The sequence below is a fragment of the Oryzias latipes genome, chromosome 19 (assembly GCF_053564925.1).
Source record: "Oryzias latipes strain Hd-rR chromosome 19, Olatipes_Hd-rR_3.1".
Classification (NCBI taxonomy): domain Eukaryota; kingdom Metazoa; phylum Chordata; class Actinopteri; order Beloniformes; family Adrianichthyidae; genus Oryzias; species Oryzias latipes.
This window is the reverse complement of record NC_136255.1, coordinates 28651012-28669443: the sequence shown is the minus strand read 5'-3', so window position 1 is coordinate 28669443 and position 18432 is coordinate 28651012. Positions and strand designations below refer to the sequence as shown.

Genomic DNA, 18432 nt, shown 5'->3' with positions numbered 1-18432 from the left:
TCATTATACTTGGTCCTAAAAACCTCAGAGATACTCTGTCTGCTCAGATAGTCTCCCTGGATGGTATAAGTATAGCCCCCAATTCCACAGTTAGAAACCTTGGGGTTTTACTTGACCAGGATTTATCATTTAAGGCTCACATATCTCAGGCGTGTAGAACTGCCTTTTTTCACCTGTGGAATATTGCTAAGATCAGAAATATACTTTCTAAGAGTGATGCTGAAAAACTCATCCATGCATTTGTTACGTCCAGGCTGGATTACTGTAACTCCTTGTTAGCAACGTGTCCTAAGAGTTCCTTAAGAAGTCTCCAGCTTGTTCAGAACGCAGCTGCTAGATTGTTAGCTGGAACTAGCAGAAGAGATCACATCACTCCTGTGTTAGTTTCACTTCACTGGATCCCAGTTGATTCTAGAATTAAGTTCAAGATCCTCCTGTTAACCTATAAGGCCTTACATGGAATGGCCCCGTCCTATATTAAGGACCTCATACTCCCTTACCATCCAATCAGAACACTTCACTCACTAAATGCAGGACTGCTTGTGGTTCCTAGAATTAGTAAAAGTACGGTTGGAGGTAGAGCGTTTAGCCACCAAGCCCCTGTCTTATGGAATAAACTCCCAGCTCATGGAAGAGAGGCCGACTCAGTTTCTACATTCAAAGTTAGACTGAAAACATTCCTCTGTGGACAGGATTATTGTCAGACTAGTTAGTATTCAGAGATTATTTAACTTAATGTTAGTTTGTTTAAATTAAACTTAATAATAACTATTTCTTTTAAAAGGCTGCTAGAAGTTGAAGCTGGGGTAACTATGGTGCACTGGGGTTCTGTCCTCTTTCCTTTTTTACTTCTACCCTTCCTCTCCTCTATTCTTGATCATAATTTATCATTTAGTTCTCCATGCCTCTGTTTGGTGCAGTGATTCATGTATTGTCCCTCTTTTCCTCTCCCCTCCTGGGGAGTGGGAGTGCTGCCAGACTCCAGTTGGCTCATCCGTGCTCCAGTTCCTGACCGTTTACTTCGCCTTTGCTCCTGCTCCTACACCTGGCTGTGGATCCTGCCTCTGGCTCATCTCCGGCTCGTCTCTGCTCTGTACCTGACCGAGTACCTCGTCTCTGCTCCTGCTCCTACACCTGGCTGTGGTTCCTGTCTCCGGCTCGACTCGCGCCTTTGACTGTCCCCACAACCACGGCTGGATGAAGCTCGTCTGCTGGACTTTTATATATGTAGTTGTAGATTTAGATAAGTTAATTCTTCTCTAAGAGTTCTGGTAAATCGCCTGTCCGTCCTGGGGGAGGATCCCTCCTTCATGTGGGCACCCCTGAGGTTTCTTCGTTTTTTCCGAAATCCATTTTTTTTGGGAGTTTTTCCTTACCGCGAAGGGGGGTCTCAGGGCAGGGATGCCAGTATAGCTTAGTCAGTTTGTTAGTTCATTTTAGTATTTTTCTATTGAACTCTTTGTATTCGTGATCCTTTTGAGTTCATGTTTTACTTCGAAGCCCATCGAGACAACTGTTGTTGTGATTTTGGGCTATACAAATAAAATTGAATTGAAAAATTGAAATGAATACTAGGGACATATATGCATTCAGGGTCTGATTTAGGAGCGACGATGCATTCAGGGTCCATTCTAGGGAGATAGATGCATTCAGGGTCTGATTTAGGGGCGATGATACATTCAGGGTCTGTTTCAGACACAATGATGCATTCAGGGTCCATTTTAGGGACATAGATGCAATCAGGGTCTGTTTTAGGAACAACGATGCATTCAGGGTCCATTCTAGGGAGATAGATGCATTCAGGGTCTGTTTTAGTAGCAATGATTCAGTCAGGGTCTGTTTCAGACACAATGATGCATTCAGGGTCTATTCTAGGGACATAGATGCATTCAAGATATGTTTTAAGAGCTATGATGTATTCAGGGTCTGTTTTAGGAGCGATGATGTATTCAGGGTCTAATTTAGGAACGACGATGCATTCAGGGTCCATTCTACGGAGATAGATGCAGTCAGGGTCTGTTTTAGGAGCGATGATACATTCAGGGTCTGTTTTAGTAGCAATGATGCAGTCAGGGTCTGTTTCAGACACAATGGTGCATTCAGGGTCCATTCTAGGGACATAGATGCATTCAGGGTCTGTTTTAGGAACGATGATGCATTCGGGGTCTGTTTCAGACACATAGATGCATTCAGGGTCCATTCTAGGGACATAGATGGATTCAGGGTCTGTTTTAGAAGCGATGATGCATTCAGGGTCTGTTTGAGGAGCGAAGATTGCATTCAGGGTCTGTTTTATGAGCGATAATGCATTCATGGTGTGTTTTAGAAATGATGATGAATTCAGGGTCTGTTTCAGACACGATGATGCATTCAGGGTCTGTTTTAGTAGCAATGATGCATTCAGGGTCTGTTTTAGGAGCGTTTTAGTAGCAATGATGCATTCAGGGTCTGTTTTAGAAATGATGATGCATTCAGGGTCTGTATTAGGAATGATGATGCATTCAGTGTCTGTTTCAGACACAATGATGCATTCAGGGTCCATTTTAGGGAAATAGATGCATTCAGGGTCTGTTTTAGGAGCGATGATGCATTCAGGGTATGTTTTAGGAGCGTTTTAGTAGCAATGATGCATTCAGGGTCTGTTTTAGGAACGATGATGCATTGAGGGTCTGTTTCTGACACAATGATGCTTTCAGGGTCTGTTTCAGACACGATGATGCATTCAGCGTCTGTTTCAGACCCAATGATGCATTCAGGGTCTGTTTTAGGAATGATGATGCATTAAGGGGTCTGTTTTAGGGACATAGATGCATTCAGGGTCTGTTTCAGACACAATGATGCATTCAGGGTCTGTTTTAGGAGCGATGATGCATTCAGGGTCTGTTTTAGGAGCGTTTGAGGAGCGATGATGCATTCAGTGTCTGTTTTAGTAGCAATGATGAATTCGGGGTCTGTTTTAGGAACGATGATGCATTCAGGGTCTGTTTCTGACACAATGATGCTTTCAGGGTCCATTCTAGGGACATGGATGCATTCAGGGTCTGTTTCAGACAGGATGATGCATTCAGCGTCTGTTTCAGACCCAGTGATGCATTCAGGGTCTGTTTTAGGAATGATGATGCATTAAGGGGTCTGTTTTAGGGACATAGATGCATTCAGGGTCTTTTTCAGACACAATGATGCATTCAGGGTCTGTTTTAGGAGCGATGATGCATTCAGGGTCTGTTTTAGAAATGATGATGCATTAAAGAGTCCGTTTTAGGGACATAGATGCATTCAGGGTCTGTTTCAGACACAATGATGCATTTAGGGTCCATTTATGGAACAATAAAGCACTTTTTTCAGAGAAGCAGATTTTCTGATCCTACAGTTCTCTGCTCACACCAAACTCTGACTCCGTCTGAACTTACATGTGCTGCACGTCCATGTGGTCTCCACGGTAACACGATCGGAGGATCATCTGCCGCTCGGCGTCCCACAGATGTTCCTTCAGGAACCTGGCGACTCGCTCCGCTCTCTCCAGCAGAGCCTTGTCCCCCAGGACAGCGCCGACCCGAGCAAAAGCTGACAGCATGAGTCCTGTGTGGGGGGAGCAGAGGAGATGAGTCCACATCCACCCGCCTCAAACGGCGTGTCCCGAATCTGTGGCTTTGAAGTCCCCCCCCCCCCCCCCGCCCAGCAGAGGACAGCTGATTAAGGAGTTTCCTCATTAGACAGGAAACGCAGAGGCTTCAGCAGGAAAGTCATCCAGGTGGCGGCGCCTCATTACCTCGCCATCATTAGATCAGGCGGCGGGGGAGGGGCAGCCGCTCCGTAATGAACCACACGGCTGGATTATTGCAGGAGGGCATCAGGGATTTTCCTCCATCTGATTTTGTCCAGAACACTTTGGTCTTCTCTAAACTCACCGTTCCAGGAGGCCAACATCTTGGTGTCCAGGTGTGGGCGGGGCCGAACCTTCCTCACCTCTGCCAGTCTGGCTCTGGCAGAGGTCAAGAGTTCAACGACCTTTTCCAGTGAGACGCCAAAGTGAGCAGCTGTTAACTCCAGAGAGTAACGGATGATCAGAACGTTGTGGCCCTGCAGCTCCCCGTGGGGGTCCTGCCAACAGAGGGGGCCCACAGGTCAGACGCCACCCCTACCCACATGTAAGGGGAGGTCCGGAGTCCGTACCTGCTCAGGTGTCACGTTGCCGTGTTCCTTCACTCCGTAATGGTGCATGAAGACGTCTGCCTGGGTGGTGGTTCCACTGCTGCCCTCCACCACAGCAGGCAGGAGCTCCCGGATCTCTGACGCGGTCCAGACGCAGAAGGCCCCCTCCCGCTTCCTCTGGCCCCCCCATGCCGGGACCGAGTCTGCATCCTCTGCACTGTAGAAACCCCCCGACTGGACAGATGGGGGGAGAACATCAGAGGACAGGAGAACATAAGAGGACAGGAGACCACAGGAGGACAGGAGAACATAGGAAGACAGGAGAACATTGGAGAACAGGAGAACATAGGAGGACAGGAAGACAGGAGAACATAACAGGACAGGAGAACATAAGAGGACAGGAGAACATAGGAGGACAGGAGAACATAGGAAGACAGGAGAACATTGGAAGACAGGAGAACATAACAGCACAGGAGAACATAAGAGGACAGGAGAACATAGGAGGACAAGAGAACATTGGAGGACAGGAGAACATAGGAGGACAGGAAGACAGGAGAACATAAGAGGACAAGACAACATAGGAAGACAGGAGAACATAGGAGGACAGGAGAACATAGGAGGACAGGAGAACATAGGAGGACAGGAAAACATAGGAGGACAGGAGAACATAAGAGGACAGGAGAACATAGGAGGACAGGAGAACATAAGAGGACAGGAGAACATAAGAGGACAGGAGAACATAGGAGGACAGGAGAACATAAGAGGACAGGAGAACATAGGAGGACAGGAGAACATAAGAGGACAGGAGGAGATTGGAGAACAGGAGAACATAGGAGGACAGGAGAACATAAGAGGACAGGAGAACATTGGAGAACAGGAGAACGTAGGAGGACAGCAGAACATAGGAGGACAGCAGAACATAGGAGGACAGCAGAACATAGGAGGACAGCAGAACATAGGAGGACAACAGAACATAGGAGGACAGCAGAACATTGGAGGACAGGAGAACATAACAGGACAGGAGAACATAAGAGGAAAGGAGAACATAAGAGGACAGGAGAACATAGGAGGACAGGAGAACATAGGAGGACAAGAGAACATAGGAGGACAGGAGAACATAAGAGGACAGGAGAACATAAAAGGACAGGAGAACATAAGAGGACAGGAGACCATAAGAGGACAGGAGGAGATTGGAGAAGAGGAGAACATAGGAGGACAAGAGAACATAGGAGGACAGGAGAACATAAGAGGACAGGAGAACATTGGAGGACAGGAGAACATAGGAGGACAGGAGAACATAAGAGGACAGGAGAACATAGGAGGACAGGAGAACATAAGAGGACAAGACAACATAGGAAGACAGGAGTACATAGGAGGACAGGAGAACATAGGAGGACAGGAAAACATAGGAGGACAGGAGAACATAAAAGGACAGGAGAACATAAGAGGACAGGAGACCATAAGAGGACAGGTGGAGATTGGAGAAGAGGAGAACATAGGAGGACAGGAGAACATACGAGGACAGGAGAACATAAGAGGACAGAAGAACATACAAGGACAGGAGAACTTTGGAAGACAGGAGAACATAGGAGGACAGGAGAACATTGGAGGACAAGAGAACATAAGAGGACAGGAGAACATAAAAGGACAGGAGAACATAAAAGGACAGGAGAACATAAGAGGACAGGAGAACATAAGAGGACAGGAGAACATAGGAGGACAGGAGAACATAGGAAGACAGGAGAACATTGGAAGACAGGAGAACATAACAGGACAGGAGAACATAAGAGGACAGGAGAACATAGGAGGACAAGAGAACATTGGAGGACAGGAGAACATAAGAGGACAGGAAGACAGGAGAACATAAGAGGACAAGACAACATAGGAAGACAGGAGAACATAGGAGGACAGGAGAACATAGGAGGACAGGAGAACATAGGAGGACAGGAAAACATAGGAGGACAGGAGAACATAAGAGGACAGGAGAACATAAGAGGACAGGAGAACATAGGAGGACAGGAGAACATAAGAGGACAGGAGAACATTGGAGGACAAAAGAACATAGGAGGACAGGAAAACATAGGAGGACAGGAGAACATAAGAGGACAGGAGAACATAGGAGGACAGGAGAACATAAGAGGACAGGAGGAGATTGGAGAACAGGAGAACATAGGAGGACAGGAGAACATAAGAGGACAGGAGAACATTGGAGAACAGGAGAACGTAGGAGGACAGCAGAACATAGGAGGACAGCAGAACATAGGAGGACAGCAGAACATAGGAGGACAACAGAACATAGGAGGACAGCAGAACATTGGAGGACAGGAGAACATAACAGGACAGGAGAACATAAGAGGAAAGGAGAACGTAGGAGGACAGCAGAACATAGGAGGACAGCAGAACATAGGAGGACAGCAGAACATAGGAGGACAGCAGAACATAGGAGGACAACAGAACATAGGAGGACAGCAGAACATAACAGGACAGGAGAACATAACAGGACAGGAGAACATAAGAGGAAAGGAGAACATAAGAGGACAGGAGAACATAGGAGGACAGGAGAACATAGGAGGACAAGAGAACATAGGAGGACAGGAGAACATAAGAGGACAGGAGAACATTGGAGGACAGGAGAACATAGGAGGACAGGAGAACATAGGACGACAGGAGAACATAAGAGGACAAGACAACATAGGAAGACAGGAGTACATAGGAGGACAGGAGAACATAGGAGGACAGGAGAACATAGGAGGACAGGAAAACATAAGAGGACAGGAGAACATAAAAGGACAGGAGAACATAAGAGGACAGGAGACCATAAGAGGACAGGAGGAGATTGGAGAAGAGGAGAACATAGGAGGACAGGAGAACATACGAGGACAGGAGAACATAGGAGGACAGGAGAACATAGGAGGACAAGAGAACATAGGAGGACAGGAGAACATAAGAGGACAGGAGAACATTGGAGGACAGGAGAACATAGGAGGACATGAGAACATAAGAGGACAGGAGAACATAGGACGACAGGAGAACATAAGAGGACAAGACAACATAGGAAGACAGGAGTACATAGGAGGACAGGAGACCATAAGAGGACAGGAGGAGATTGGAGAAGAGGAGAACATAGGAGGACAGGAGAACATACGAGGACAGGAGAACATAAGAGGACAGAAGAACATACAAGGACAGGAGAACTTTGGAAGACAGGAGAACATAGGAGGACAGGAAAACATAGGAGGACAGGAGAACATTGGAGGACATGAGAACATAAGAGGACAGGAGAACATAAAAGGACAGGAGAACATAAAAGGACAGGAGAACATAGGAGGACAGGAGAACATTGGAGGACAGGAAAACATACGAGGACAGGAGAACATAGGAGGACAGTAGAACATAAGCGGACAGGAGAACATAGGAGGACAGGAGAACATAAGAGGACAGGAGAACATAAGAGGACAGGAGAACATAGGAGGACAGGAGAACATTGGAGGACAGGAGAACATTGGAGGACAGGAGAACATAAGAGGACAGGAGAACATAAGAGGACAGGAGAACATAGGAGGACAGGAGAACATAGGAGGACAGGAGAACATAAGAGGACAGGAGAACATAAGAGGACAGGAGAACATAGGAGGACAGGAGAACATTGGAGGACAAAAGAACATAGGAGGACAGGAGAACATAGGAAGACAGGAGAACATAGGAGGACAGGAAGACAGGAGAACATAGGAGGACAGGAAAACATAAGAGGACAGGAGAACATAGGAGGACAAGGGAACATAGGAAGACAGGAGAACATAGGACAGGAAGACAGGAGAACATTGGAGGACAGGAGAACATTGGAGGACAAGAGAACATAGGAGGACAGGAGAACATAGGAGGACAAGAGAACATAGGAGGACAGGAGAACATAGGAAGACAGGAGAACATAGGAGGACAGGAAGACAGGAGAACATTGGAGGACAGGAGAACATTGGAGGACAAGAGAACATAGGAGGACAGGAGAACATAGGAGGACAAGAGAACATAGGAAGACAGGAGAACATAGGAGGACAGGAAGACAGGAGAACATAGGAGGACAGGAAAACATAAGAGGACAGGAGAACATAGGAGGACAAGGGAACATAGGAAGACAGGAGAACATAGGAGGACAGGAAGACAGGAGAACATAAGAGGACAGGAGAACATTGGAGGACAAGAGAACATAGGAGGACAGGAGAACATAGGAAGACAGGAGAACATAGGAGGACAGGAAGACAGGAGAACATTGGAGGACAGGAGAACATTGGAGGACAAGAGAACATAGGAGGACAGGAGAACATAGGAGGACAAGAGAACATAGGAAGACAGGAGAACATAGGAGGACAGGAAGACAGGAGAACATAGGAGGACAGGAAAACATAAGAGGACAGGAGAACATAGGAGGACAAGGGAACATAGGAAGACAGGAGAACATAGGAGGACAGGAAGACAGGAGAACATAAGAGGACAGGAGAACATAAGAGGACAGGAGAACATAGGAGGACAAGGGAACATTGGAGGACAAGACAACATAGGAAGACAGGAGAACATTGGAGGAAAGGAGAACATAAGAGGACAGGAGAACATAGGGGGACAGGAAAACATAGGACAGGAGAACATAGGAGGACAGGAGAACATAGGAGGACAAGAGAACATAGGAAAACAGGAGAACATAGGAGGACAGGAAGACAGGAGAACATAGGAGGACAGGAAAACATAAGAGGACAGGAGAACATAGGAGGACAAGGGAACATAGGAAGACAGGAGAACATAGAAGGACAGGAAGACAGGAGAACATAAGAGGACAGGAGAACATAGGAGGACAAGGGAACATTGGAGGACAAGACAACATAGGAAGACAGGAGAACATTGGAGGAAAGGAGAACAAAAGAGGACAGGAGACCATAAGAGGACAGGAGGACATTGGAGAACAGGAGAACATAGGAGGACAGGAAAACATAGGAGGACAGGAGAACATTGGAGGACAGGAGAACATTGGAGGACAGGAGAACATAAGAGGACAGGAGAACATAAAAGGACAGGAGAACATAAGAGGACAGGAGAACATAAGAGGACAGGAGAACATAGGAGGACAGGAGAACATAGGAGGACAGGAGAACATTGGAGGACAGGAAAACATACGAGGACAGGAGAACATAGGAGGACAGTAGAACATAAGCGGACAGGAGAACATAGGAGGACAGGAGAACATTGGAGGACAGGAGAACATAAGAGGACAGGAGAACATAAGAGGACAGGAGAACATAGGAGGAAAGGAGAACATAGGAGGACAGGAGAACATAAGAGGACAGGAGAACATAAGAGGACAGGAGAACATAAGAGGACAGGAGAACATTGGAGGACAGGAGAACATAGGAGGACAGGAGAACATAGGAGGACAGGAAAACATAGGAGGACAGGAAAACATACGAGAACAGGAGAACATAGGAGGACAGGAGAACATTGGAGGACAGGAAAACATAGGAGGACAGGAAAACATACGAGGACAGGAGAACATAGGAGGACAGGAGAACATTGGAGGACAGGAGAACATAGGAGGACAGGAGAACATAGGAGGACAGCAGAACATAGGAGGACAGCAGAACATTGGAGGACAGGAGAACATAGGAGGACAGGAGAACATAGGAGGACAGGAAAACATAGGAGGACAGGAAAACATACGAGGACAGGAGAACATAGGAGGACAGGAGAACATTGGAGGACAGGAGAACATAGGAGGACAGCAGAACATTGGAGGACAGGAAAACATACGAGGACAGGAGAACATAGGAGGACAGCAGAACATAGGAGGACAACAGAACATTGGAGGACAGGAGAACATAGGAGGACAGCAGAACATTGGAGGACAGGAAAACATACGAGGACAGGAGAACATAGGAGGACAGCAGAACATAGGAGGACAGGAGAACATAAGAGGACAGGAGAACATTGGAGGACCGGAGAACATTGGAGGACAGGAGAACATAGGAGGACAGGAGAACATTGGAGGACAGGAAAACATACGAGGACAGGAGAACATAGGAGGACAGCAGAACATTGGAGGACAGGAGAACATAGGAGGACAGCAGAACATAGGAGGACAGCAGAACATAGGAGGACAGGAGAACATTGGAGGACAGGAGAACATAGGAGGACAGGAGAACATTGGAGGACAGGAAAACATACGAGGACAGGAGAACATAGGAGGACAGGAGAACATAGGAGGACAGGAGAACATAAGAGGACAGGAGAACATTGGAGGACAGGAGAACATTGGAGGACAGGAGAACATAGGAGGACAGGAGAACATTGGAGGACAGGAAAACATACGAGGACAGGAGAACATAGGAGGACAGGAGAACATAGGAGGACAGCAGAACATAGGAGGACAGGAGAACATTGGAGGACAGGAGAACATTGGAGGACAGGAAAACATACGAGGACAGGAGAACATAGGAGGACAGCAGAACATAGGAGGACAGCAGAACATAGGAGGACAGGAGAACATTGGAGGACAGGAAAACATACGAGGACAGGAGAACATAGGAGGACAGGAGAACATAGGAGGACAGCAGAACATAGGAGGACAGCAGAACATAGGAGGACAGGAGAACATTGGAGGACAGGAAAACATACGAGGACAGTAGAACATAGCCTTCCAGAATGAGACAGATCTTTTTGCTCTGCTCGCCCCAGACTGACGACAAATGGTCTGAAAACCCCAAAACAGCCCTGAAAGGAGAATGGGACCAATCTGCAGACCAGAAAGCTCATTTCTACATCACAGAATCACATTTGAAAGAATTCCTCTGGAATGTTGAGTCACTTAGAACATCCAGAACCCAGCAGAGGATTCTGGCCAAGTTCTGCTCCATCATGGAGGTTCTCCACAGACACAAGAGGACTTCTGCCCCCTCAGCCATCAGGCTACTCCATGTGTGGGGATAAAGGGCAATAAGAAGGGGTAACACTGGAAACTAGAGCAGGATGTTTCTTCCTCTGCTCAAAGGAAGTAGTTGGGCCTTTCAACCTATTTCTGCAATTCCTCTCCTCACATTTGGATCTAAACATCTCCTGGTAACTCTGTTCTTAGACATCCATCTGGGGGCGTGCACGCTAGAGCTAGGGGTGTGCACGAGAGCCTGAAAGCGTGCACCCCTCCTCTCCTGAAGAGGAGGCACATCAGAGAATCTAAAGACGAGCAGGTTCTGAGCGGCTGGGTTCTGAGCGGGTGGGTTCCTGCTGCAGAAGAAAAGGAGATTTCAGGCTGCGTCTGGTTTACCTGATCACTCAGGTCTCTGGAGACGTACTGCAGGACGTCCTTCGCCACATCTGCAAAGAGGCGCTCTCCTGATACCTGCAGAAGCAGCACACCTGTATGAGGGTCATCCATCAGTGTGATTCATCTACAGGATGTTCATTTACCAACAGCATGTGACCCAGAAAACTTCTGTCACCACCAACCAGCACCTGTGGCTCCTGATCAACTCTCTGCTGTCACAAAACGCCTCAGTCTGCAACAACCGTACGTGGGGCCTGACCTGCACGGGTTCTGGGGGTTTCTGGGTTGTCCGGTCCGTGGAGGTGGTAGAGGAGCGGCTGGATCTTCAGACGCATCTTACAGTTACCTTAAGGCTCGTACGACCACCTCAAGGGACGTCAGGAAAATGGAACGTACCATTGTCATCTCAAGCAAAATGATCTAATTGAACCCTTTCAATCTGGTTTTCACCCCTTTCATAGCACCGAAATCAAAATAAACTCAAATAAAAATCCCTAATGACCTTCTCCTAGCAGCTGATTGTGGACTCTTCACCATCCTCATCCTCCTTGACTAGAGCGCGGCATTTGACACCAACTCTCCCTCCATCCACTTTCACAGACTTTCAGCTCTCTGTATCGAGTCCACCCCCCCTGGATTCATTCCTACTTCACAAGCTGCACTCAGTTTATCCAACTGAATTCTTTTAAATTTAAATTCCTCACTCATTATCTCTGGTGTTCCTCAAGGCTCTGTTCTCAGCCCCCTCCTCCTCATTCCTACCACCCTTTGGCAATATATTCCCTAAATTGAGCATTGATTTTCATTGTTTTGCAGATGACACTCAGTTCTACCTGTCCAGTAAACCCGACTCTTCTCTTCCACCTGCCTCCCTCTCCTCCTGTCTGTCTGAAATAAAAACCTGGTTCACCTCAAACTTCCTCAAACTTAACAGCGATAAAACCAAACTACTCCTTGAAGGCACCAAATCCACTCTTCCCAAAGTTTCCAATGTTACCCTTTCCATTGATTCCTCTCCAGTTTTCCCCTCAAGTAAAGAGTCTGGGTGTCATCAGTTCATTATCCTTTCAGTCTTACATCAACAGCATTACTCGGTCAGCCTACTTTCATCTACATAATATCAACGTCTCCGCCCCTCCCTCACCGTCCACTCCGCCTCCATTTTAGTTCATAGTCTGGTCACTTCTCGCATCGACTACCACAATGCACTTCTCTCTGGTCTCTCCAAGAAAACTCTAAATAAGCTTCAGTTGGTCCAGAGTTCTGCTGCTGCATCATCACCAGAACCCCCTCCTTCCATCACGTCACTCCCGTTCTCCAGCAGCTGCACTGGCTTCCAGTAGCCTTTAGGATTCACTTCAAGCTCCTTCTCTCCACTTTCAAAGCCCTCCATAGCCTGGCTCCCTCCTATCTCTCTAATCTCCTCCATGTTAACACTCCCTCTCGCTCTCTTCGGTCTTCTTCCTCCCTTCAGCTCTCTGTCCCTCCGGCCCGTATGGTCACCATGGGGGGCCGTGCCTTCAGTCGCTCTGCTCCCCAACTCTGGAACTCTCTCCCCCCAGACCTCCGTAACACTGACTCCTTTATGATCTTTAAATCCAGACTCAAAACTCATCTGTTTAAATTGTCTTTTCCAGATCCAAATTTTTCCTCTTCTGATTTTATTAATGATTTTAACTTGTTTATTGTTTTTAACATGTGATTTACTTTTGAATCTGTACAGTGTCCTTGGGTGTTCTGGAAGGCGCTTTCAACTAAAATGTATTATTATTATTATTATTATTTATTGTCGTGTGTTAGTAAGTGTATCATGAAGTATCTGTGAGGATGATGGACGTTCCACACACCTATGGCGTCCAGGTGATGCTGTGGTACAGCGTCCTTACGCCACACTCTAGCCGTTAGTGAGGGGAGAGTTCTGGTTCCTCAACGACCACAAATGCGGCGTGCACGTGGCGTGCACGTGATCCATAAGTGTCTCTAGGACGTCCACACAAACTACACTGTTTTATTTCCTCATTTCTAACAGGCTGCATCGAGGAGCGTGCACGTATCATGTGCACAGCAGTAACAGCTCCTAGTTCAGTCTGCAGGATTTGGGGGGGGTTGAAAAACATCTGTATCTGTGCAACACGCCTGAGTCTCCCCTACTCCCCCTGACCCCCCCTTACGTGTTGCAGAAGTGTTCTGTATGACCATGACGGTAGAAAAAACATGCAGGCACATTTCCTCTCCACAGGGTCACTGAGCGCTGTATGACCTTCATGTTTCATGGGGTCACCTGCGTTCCCCGTACAGGTTTGACCATTTTCACCCACGGACGGCCGTATCCAGCTGGGACTAAGGCTTATTGCCGTCAGGCTGATGACCACGCCCACCTGGAAGGCTGTTATGTAGGCCACGGCGAGCTGAGCCTGGTCGTACAGCATCTTCTCAAAGTGAGGAACGTGCCAGGATGAATCCGTGGAATATCGATGGAAACCCTGGGACAGAAAGGTGGAACCGACGGTTGACCCAGCAGAAGGAAAATGAAAGACATGAACGCAAACAGAAGAAGCAACAGAAATGCTTTTCCTGCTTTTGGTTTGGACTTTTTACTTCAGAGCATTTAGTCTGTGGAGTTTTAGCAGAGATGTTTCTAAAGCCACGTTTGCCTTTTACAAACATTACAGAACTGTGGACGGTCTTCACTGACGAGGCAGAAGGCTCGTTATGACTTCAACACCTGTGTTTTAAATTAACACTCACTTCACACAAACAGGAAGACACCCAACCGTCTTTGAAAGCTTCAACGACCCGAACTCTAACCTCTACCAAAAGACCAGAACCAGATCTTTGTATGGACCTGAGCCACGTGGTCATGGATGCCTCCCAGCGCCATCATTCGCAGCGTGTGCGTGGCCATCTGAAGAGCCTCCAGCCCCTCTGAGGTGGAGCGGTTCGTCCACCAGAACGTCATGAGGAACATCAGGTTCACTGAGGAGCAGAAACAAGGTCCAGGTGGGTCCTGAAGACCAGATCCCAGGCACATCAAATTCAGCTGCAGTGAAACGTTTAAAGAAATCATTGTTTCTTTGGGCTTTGCTCCCATGATGCTTTGCTCTCCATCTCCAGACTCTTCCTGAAGGAGGTTAGAGGTTCTGCTCCTGCCATGCTTACCTGGTGACGGGAACTTGGGCGCTTCTCGAAAGCCTCCGTACTCTTCCTCATAGGAATGAGCCAGCTGCTGGAAGCAGCGGTCGGCCACGTCTGGAGCTAACGGGGGGCCTTCTCCCCCGTTGGCAGTGATGGACGTGCCCTTCTTCAGGGCAGAGAGGATCTTCTCTCCACCGGACTCCAAAGATGGACGGTTGTTCTGCCACTGAGGAAGGAGGGAGGAGTTTCTCCTGAGGATGGACTGGACGAGAACGGAGGTCTTTGAGGAAAGGTTCAGACCTGATCGATGATTCTGGTGAGCACCGTGATGAATCCGGGTCTTCTTCCCTGGTCTCTGGGTGGAAAGTATGTTCCTCCAATGAAAGGTCTGAGGTCGGGGGTCAACCAGACGCTCATGGGCCAGCCGCCACCGCCGCTTGTAGCCTGGAAACATCATCATGAGGGTCAGCAGGGAGAGCTGGTAGCGTCTGAAGCTCATGGTTGACCACACACCTGGACAAAGGTCATGTAGACCTTGTCCACATCAGGTCGCTCCTCCCGGTCCAGCTTGATGCAGACGAAGTGTTGGTTGAGGATCTTCCCCACGTCTTCATCCTGAAAGGACTCCCTCTCCATCACGTGGCACCAGTGGCATGTTGAATACCCCACTGGAGGGCAGAAGAGGAGTAGATGAATCCAGCAGAAGCAGTAGTGCTGCCCCCTTGTGGCTCCATAAGTGCAGCATAAAAATATGTTTTTAGTGTTGTATTTTAATCTGAACTGTTCTTTAGCCCAGGCGTCTGCAGCCTGCGGCTGCGCAGCCACATGTGGCTCTTTGGTTCAGAAAAAAAGTAAAGAATTTAAAAGTGGGCTTGCAATTTTGCTTAATTTGTTTTACTTAAGTTTTGTGTTGGTTTATTTTTCAAATAACCTTAAAACACATATTCTTCTTGTTTTCTGCTTGAAACCTTTACAAAAATGTCCGTATCAAACAATAGATTCTGGACCAATGCAGCCATGTTTGCATTTATGGTAAAAGCAGAAAATGGACCATAACAATAGAAAACTTTCTTCCCTTTTAATTCAGGTGCATCTGCAGCAGCAGGAGGGTCTTACTGGACACATTTGATTTGGATAGGAACTTGTCTGTCTGTCAACAGAAAAAGAATTTAAAGATTTGATCTATAGAAAGATAGAAGCCTGTTCTGATTCAATTATGGGTTTTAAAGCTACATTTTTGAAAGAAATGGGTTTATGGCCTCATAAACGTGAATAAAAGCTTGTATTTTTTAAAGGTAAAGTGAGAATTTGTGGCTCGCTTTGGGTTTTGGCCACTAAAAAACTGTCCAACACGGCTGATTTAGTGCTAAAGGTTGTAGAGTCCTGCTCCAGCCAAACCAAACTGTCCTCAACAGTTTGATGTGATAAGAAATCAAAGTGGGGCCGCTGGTTCAGACCCGAAAACAAAAATCGTTTCTGTTTTGATGTCTGATCCGATTTAAAAGCGTTTTATTACCTGACAAAAAAATGGGTTTGTCCTCCGTCTTGGCCTTCTCAAAAGCTTCATGTCCCCATGGATACCTATGATGACATCATCATACTCCTCTGCTCTTCAGGTCAAAGGTCAGGCGGTCGGGCTTTCTCACCAGTCAACGGGGTTGTGGGCGTGTTGGAGAAGATACGGGGACTTCTCTCTGGCCAGCCTGTTGGAGTGTTTGTGAGGCGATGAGGAGCCGCCGCCTGACGCCATCCTCCAGAGGACAGACGGGCTGGACACAGAGCCAGTGCCGTCACGCTCTACCTGTGCAGGTGTTCCCACATCACGCCTGCTCCTGAAGGAGCTTCATCCTCAGAAAAAGTCTAGCTTCAATATTTGTGTTTCATTCCTGCCGTTACCCAGAAACCTCTTAGAAGTCCATTAAGAAGAAATACATCACACTCCGTCAAACCAAGACGACTCTTCAAAAGCTCCAAGAAAACAAGAAACGACATTTGGGACAGATTCTCCTTTAATTTTTTTAAATTGGGAGCTACTTTGAGAAACCAAGTGTTGGATTATTTCTGTCAGAATCACCTGCTGTGCTGCTGAATGTTAGCATGAGGCGACGCTGTTCATCAACTTCATCATCAGATAACTGAGATTTTCAACGCCAAAATAATCAAAGTTATGACGCAAGCAGACTGACCACTGACGTCATCATTTTAACCGCATTAACGGTGAAAGAATTAAACACGCATTTGGAACCGGGTTCGCTTCCGTCCCGCTAATCAACACTACTGTCTATACAGACGCGTGCGTGAATACCACGTGTGCGTGAATTACCGGTGTTCGCTAACCTAGATCAGGTTAAAAGGTCACGGGTGAGTTAGCAGCTTCTGGCTTCCATGTTTACCTGAGGCGGAGAGCCGGCGGCAGCGGGAGCGACCTGTCGCCAGGTGGGCGGAGCCTCCCAGCGAAGCACCTGGAGCTCCACCTGTGCTGCGACCTGCCTGAACCCCAACAGGCGGACAGACGAGTACGCTCCACGGGTCCGTGTTTACGCGTGAACCGCCGCCATGCTAGTGCTAGCATCCTAATCTGCGTCGGCACGCGCGTCTCCGAGCCAGAACCGCACAGGTTCCGTTTAGTGTTGACAGAAGCAAGCGCCCAAAACAAAGATGGAGTCACTTCCTGTGGATGCAAACACACTTCCGCTTGGAAACACCACAAACACACGACAAACCCTTGCTGCATTTATTTACCGAAATACAAAAGAAACATTTCAGACAAAATTATAAAACATGTGTGCATTACTGCATGCATGTGTCTGTGCGCCTTGGTGTGTACGTGTGTGATTGTGTTGATCAAAAAGTACATTTATTGGGATAAAAACAACAATTTTTGAAGGATCTTCTGCAAACTTCCAGGGGGGTATTCCAGAAAGCCTGTTTAAACTATCCTGACTTTAAGCCTGAACTCTGGCTGAAATCTTCCTGAACTTGTTTACTCTGGGTATGTCGGTTCCAACAGACCGGATATGAGTTAATGTAATTACGCTCCACTTGGTAACCCTGGGTTAATGCACGTACACGGCGTGTACATGAAGACATTCTCAATGGGTCGCTGATTTACGGAGTCACCATGGAAACGCGTGGTGAAAAAAAAAAAAGATTTAAATGATGGCGGATGAAGATTATACGTCCATCAAAAAAGTAATACTGCTGCATCAGCAAGAAGGAGTTAGCATAACCTGCTTTCTGGAATACCCCCCAGGTTATGCTAGTTACCACAGTAAGTTTGAGGCTAAGGAAGTTGATAACCTCAGGTTTCTGTTCCAGAAACAGAGGTATGTTTCAGGGTAGGTCAATTTGCCATAGCAACTCATGCTCTGAACATAACCCGGTCTGGAGCAGGTTTAGTTGAAGGTTAGTTTGTTTTCAGAGAGGTGAAGCAGCATGGCGTGTCCATTTGAAGATGATTTAGTGGATGAAGAAGCTCAGATAATACTTTTTCCACCGTGAGAGGCTGATAAGACCACATATGGATGTTGGAAAGATAAACTTTATACTTTGATCTAACTTCATTATTTGCTTCAGTTAAGATAAATCATGTCTTTGTTTAGTCAGTTTAAAAATAACACGTAGCTTTCAGACAGTTATTTTACTTTCATTGAAATTAATTCAATTAAGTAGGTGTAACTTTGGTGCTGCTGTTAGATCGGCACCGCAAGGGATTGTGGGATACCATTCCCTTTGCCTGTCTGGACGGATTTTGGTTTAAGTGGGTTTTTGACCAAATGTGTTTAGTTGTTTAGCTGTTTTACTGTGTTTTGCCGAGTTATTTTGTCCTACTTTGCTTACGC

General features: G+C 47.0%; 1 protein-coding gene across 8 annotated transcripts in view; it reads right to left on the bottom strand.

Moving 5' to 3' along the window:
- The window catches only part of spata20 (spermatogenesis associated 20), a 43728-nt gene extending 26459 nt beyond the window's left edge, over positions 1 to 17269 (bottom strand). For 2 of the 8 annotated variants that reach the window (XM_078938063.1, XM_078938068.1), the window contains exons 1-12: positions 16984 to 17268; positions 16237 to 16431; positions 16107 to 16171; positions 15104 to 15258; positions 14891 to 15034; positions 14615 to 14816; positions 14301 to 14431; positions 13834 to 13938; positions 11456 to 11530; positions 4174 to 4386; positions 3909 to 4101; positions 3411 to 3579 (exon numbers count right to left, since the gene is read on the bottom strand). In XM_078938063.1, the coding sequence (XP_078794189.1) occupies positions 3411 to 3579; positions 3909 to 4101; positions 4174 to 4386; positions 11456 to 11530; positions 13834 to 13938; positions 14301 to 14431; positions 14615 to 14816; positions 14891 to 15034; positions 15104 to 15258; positions 16107 to 16171; positions 16237 to 16431; positions 16984 to 17162 (1826 nt within the window). In that variant the 5' untranslated portion in view covers positions 17163 to 17268. Of the gene's footprint in view, positions 1 to 3410; positions 3580 to 3908; positions 4102 to 4173; positions 4387 to 11455; positions 11531 to 13833; positions 13939 to 14300; positions 14432 to 14614; positions 14817 to 14890; positions 15035 to 15103; positions 15259 to 16106; positions 16172 to 16236; positions 16432 to 16983 lie in introns of those variants that run through there. The other 6 variants (XM_078938069.1, XM_078938070.1, XM_078938065.1 and 3 more) reach the window with 5 other exon arrangements.
- Between the last annotated feature and the right edge of the window lie 1163 nt (positions 17270 to 18432).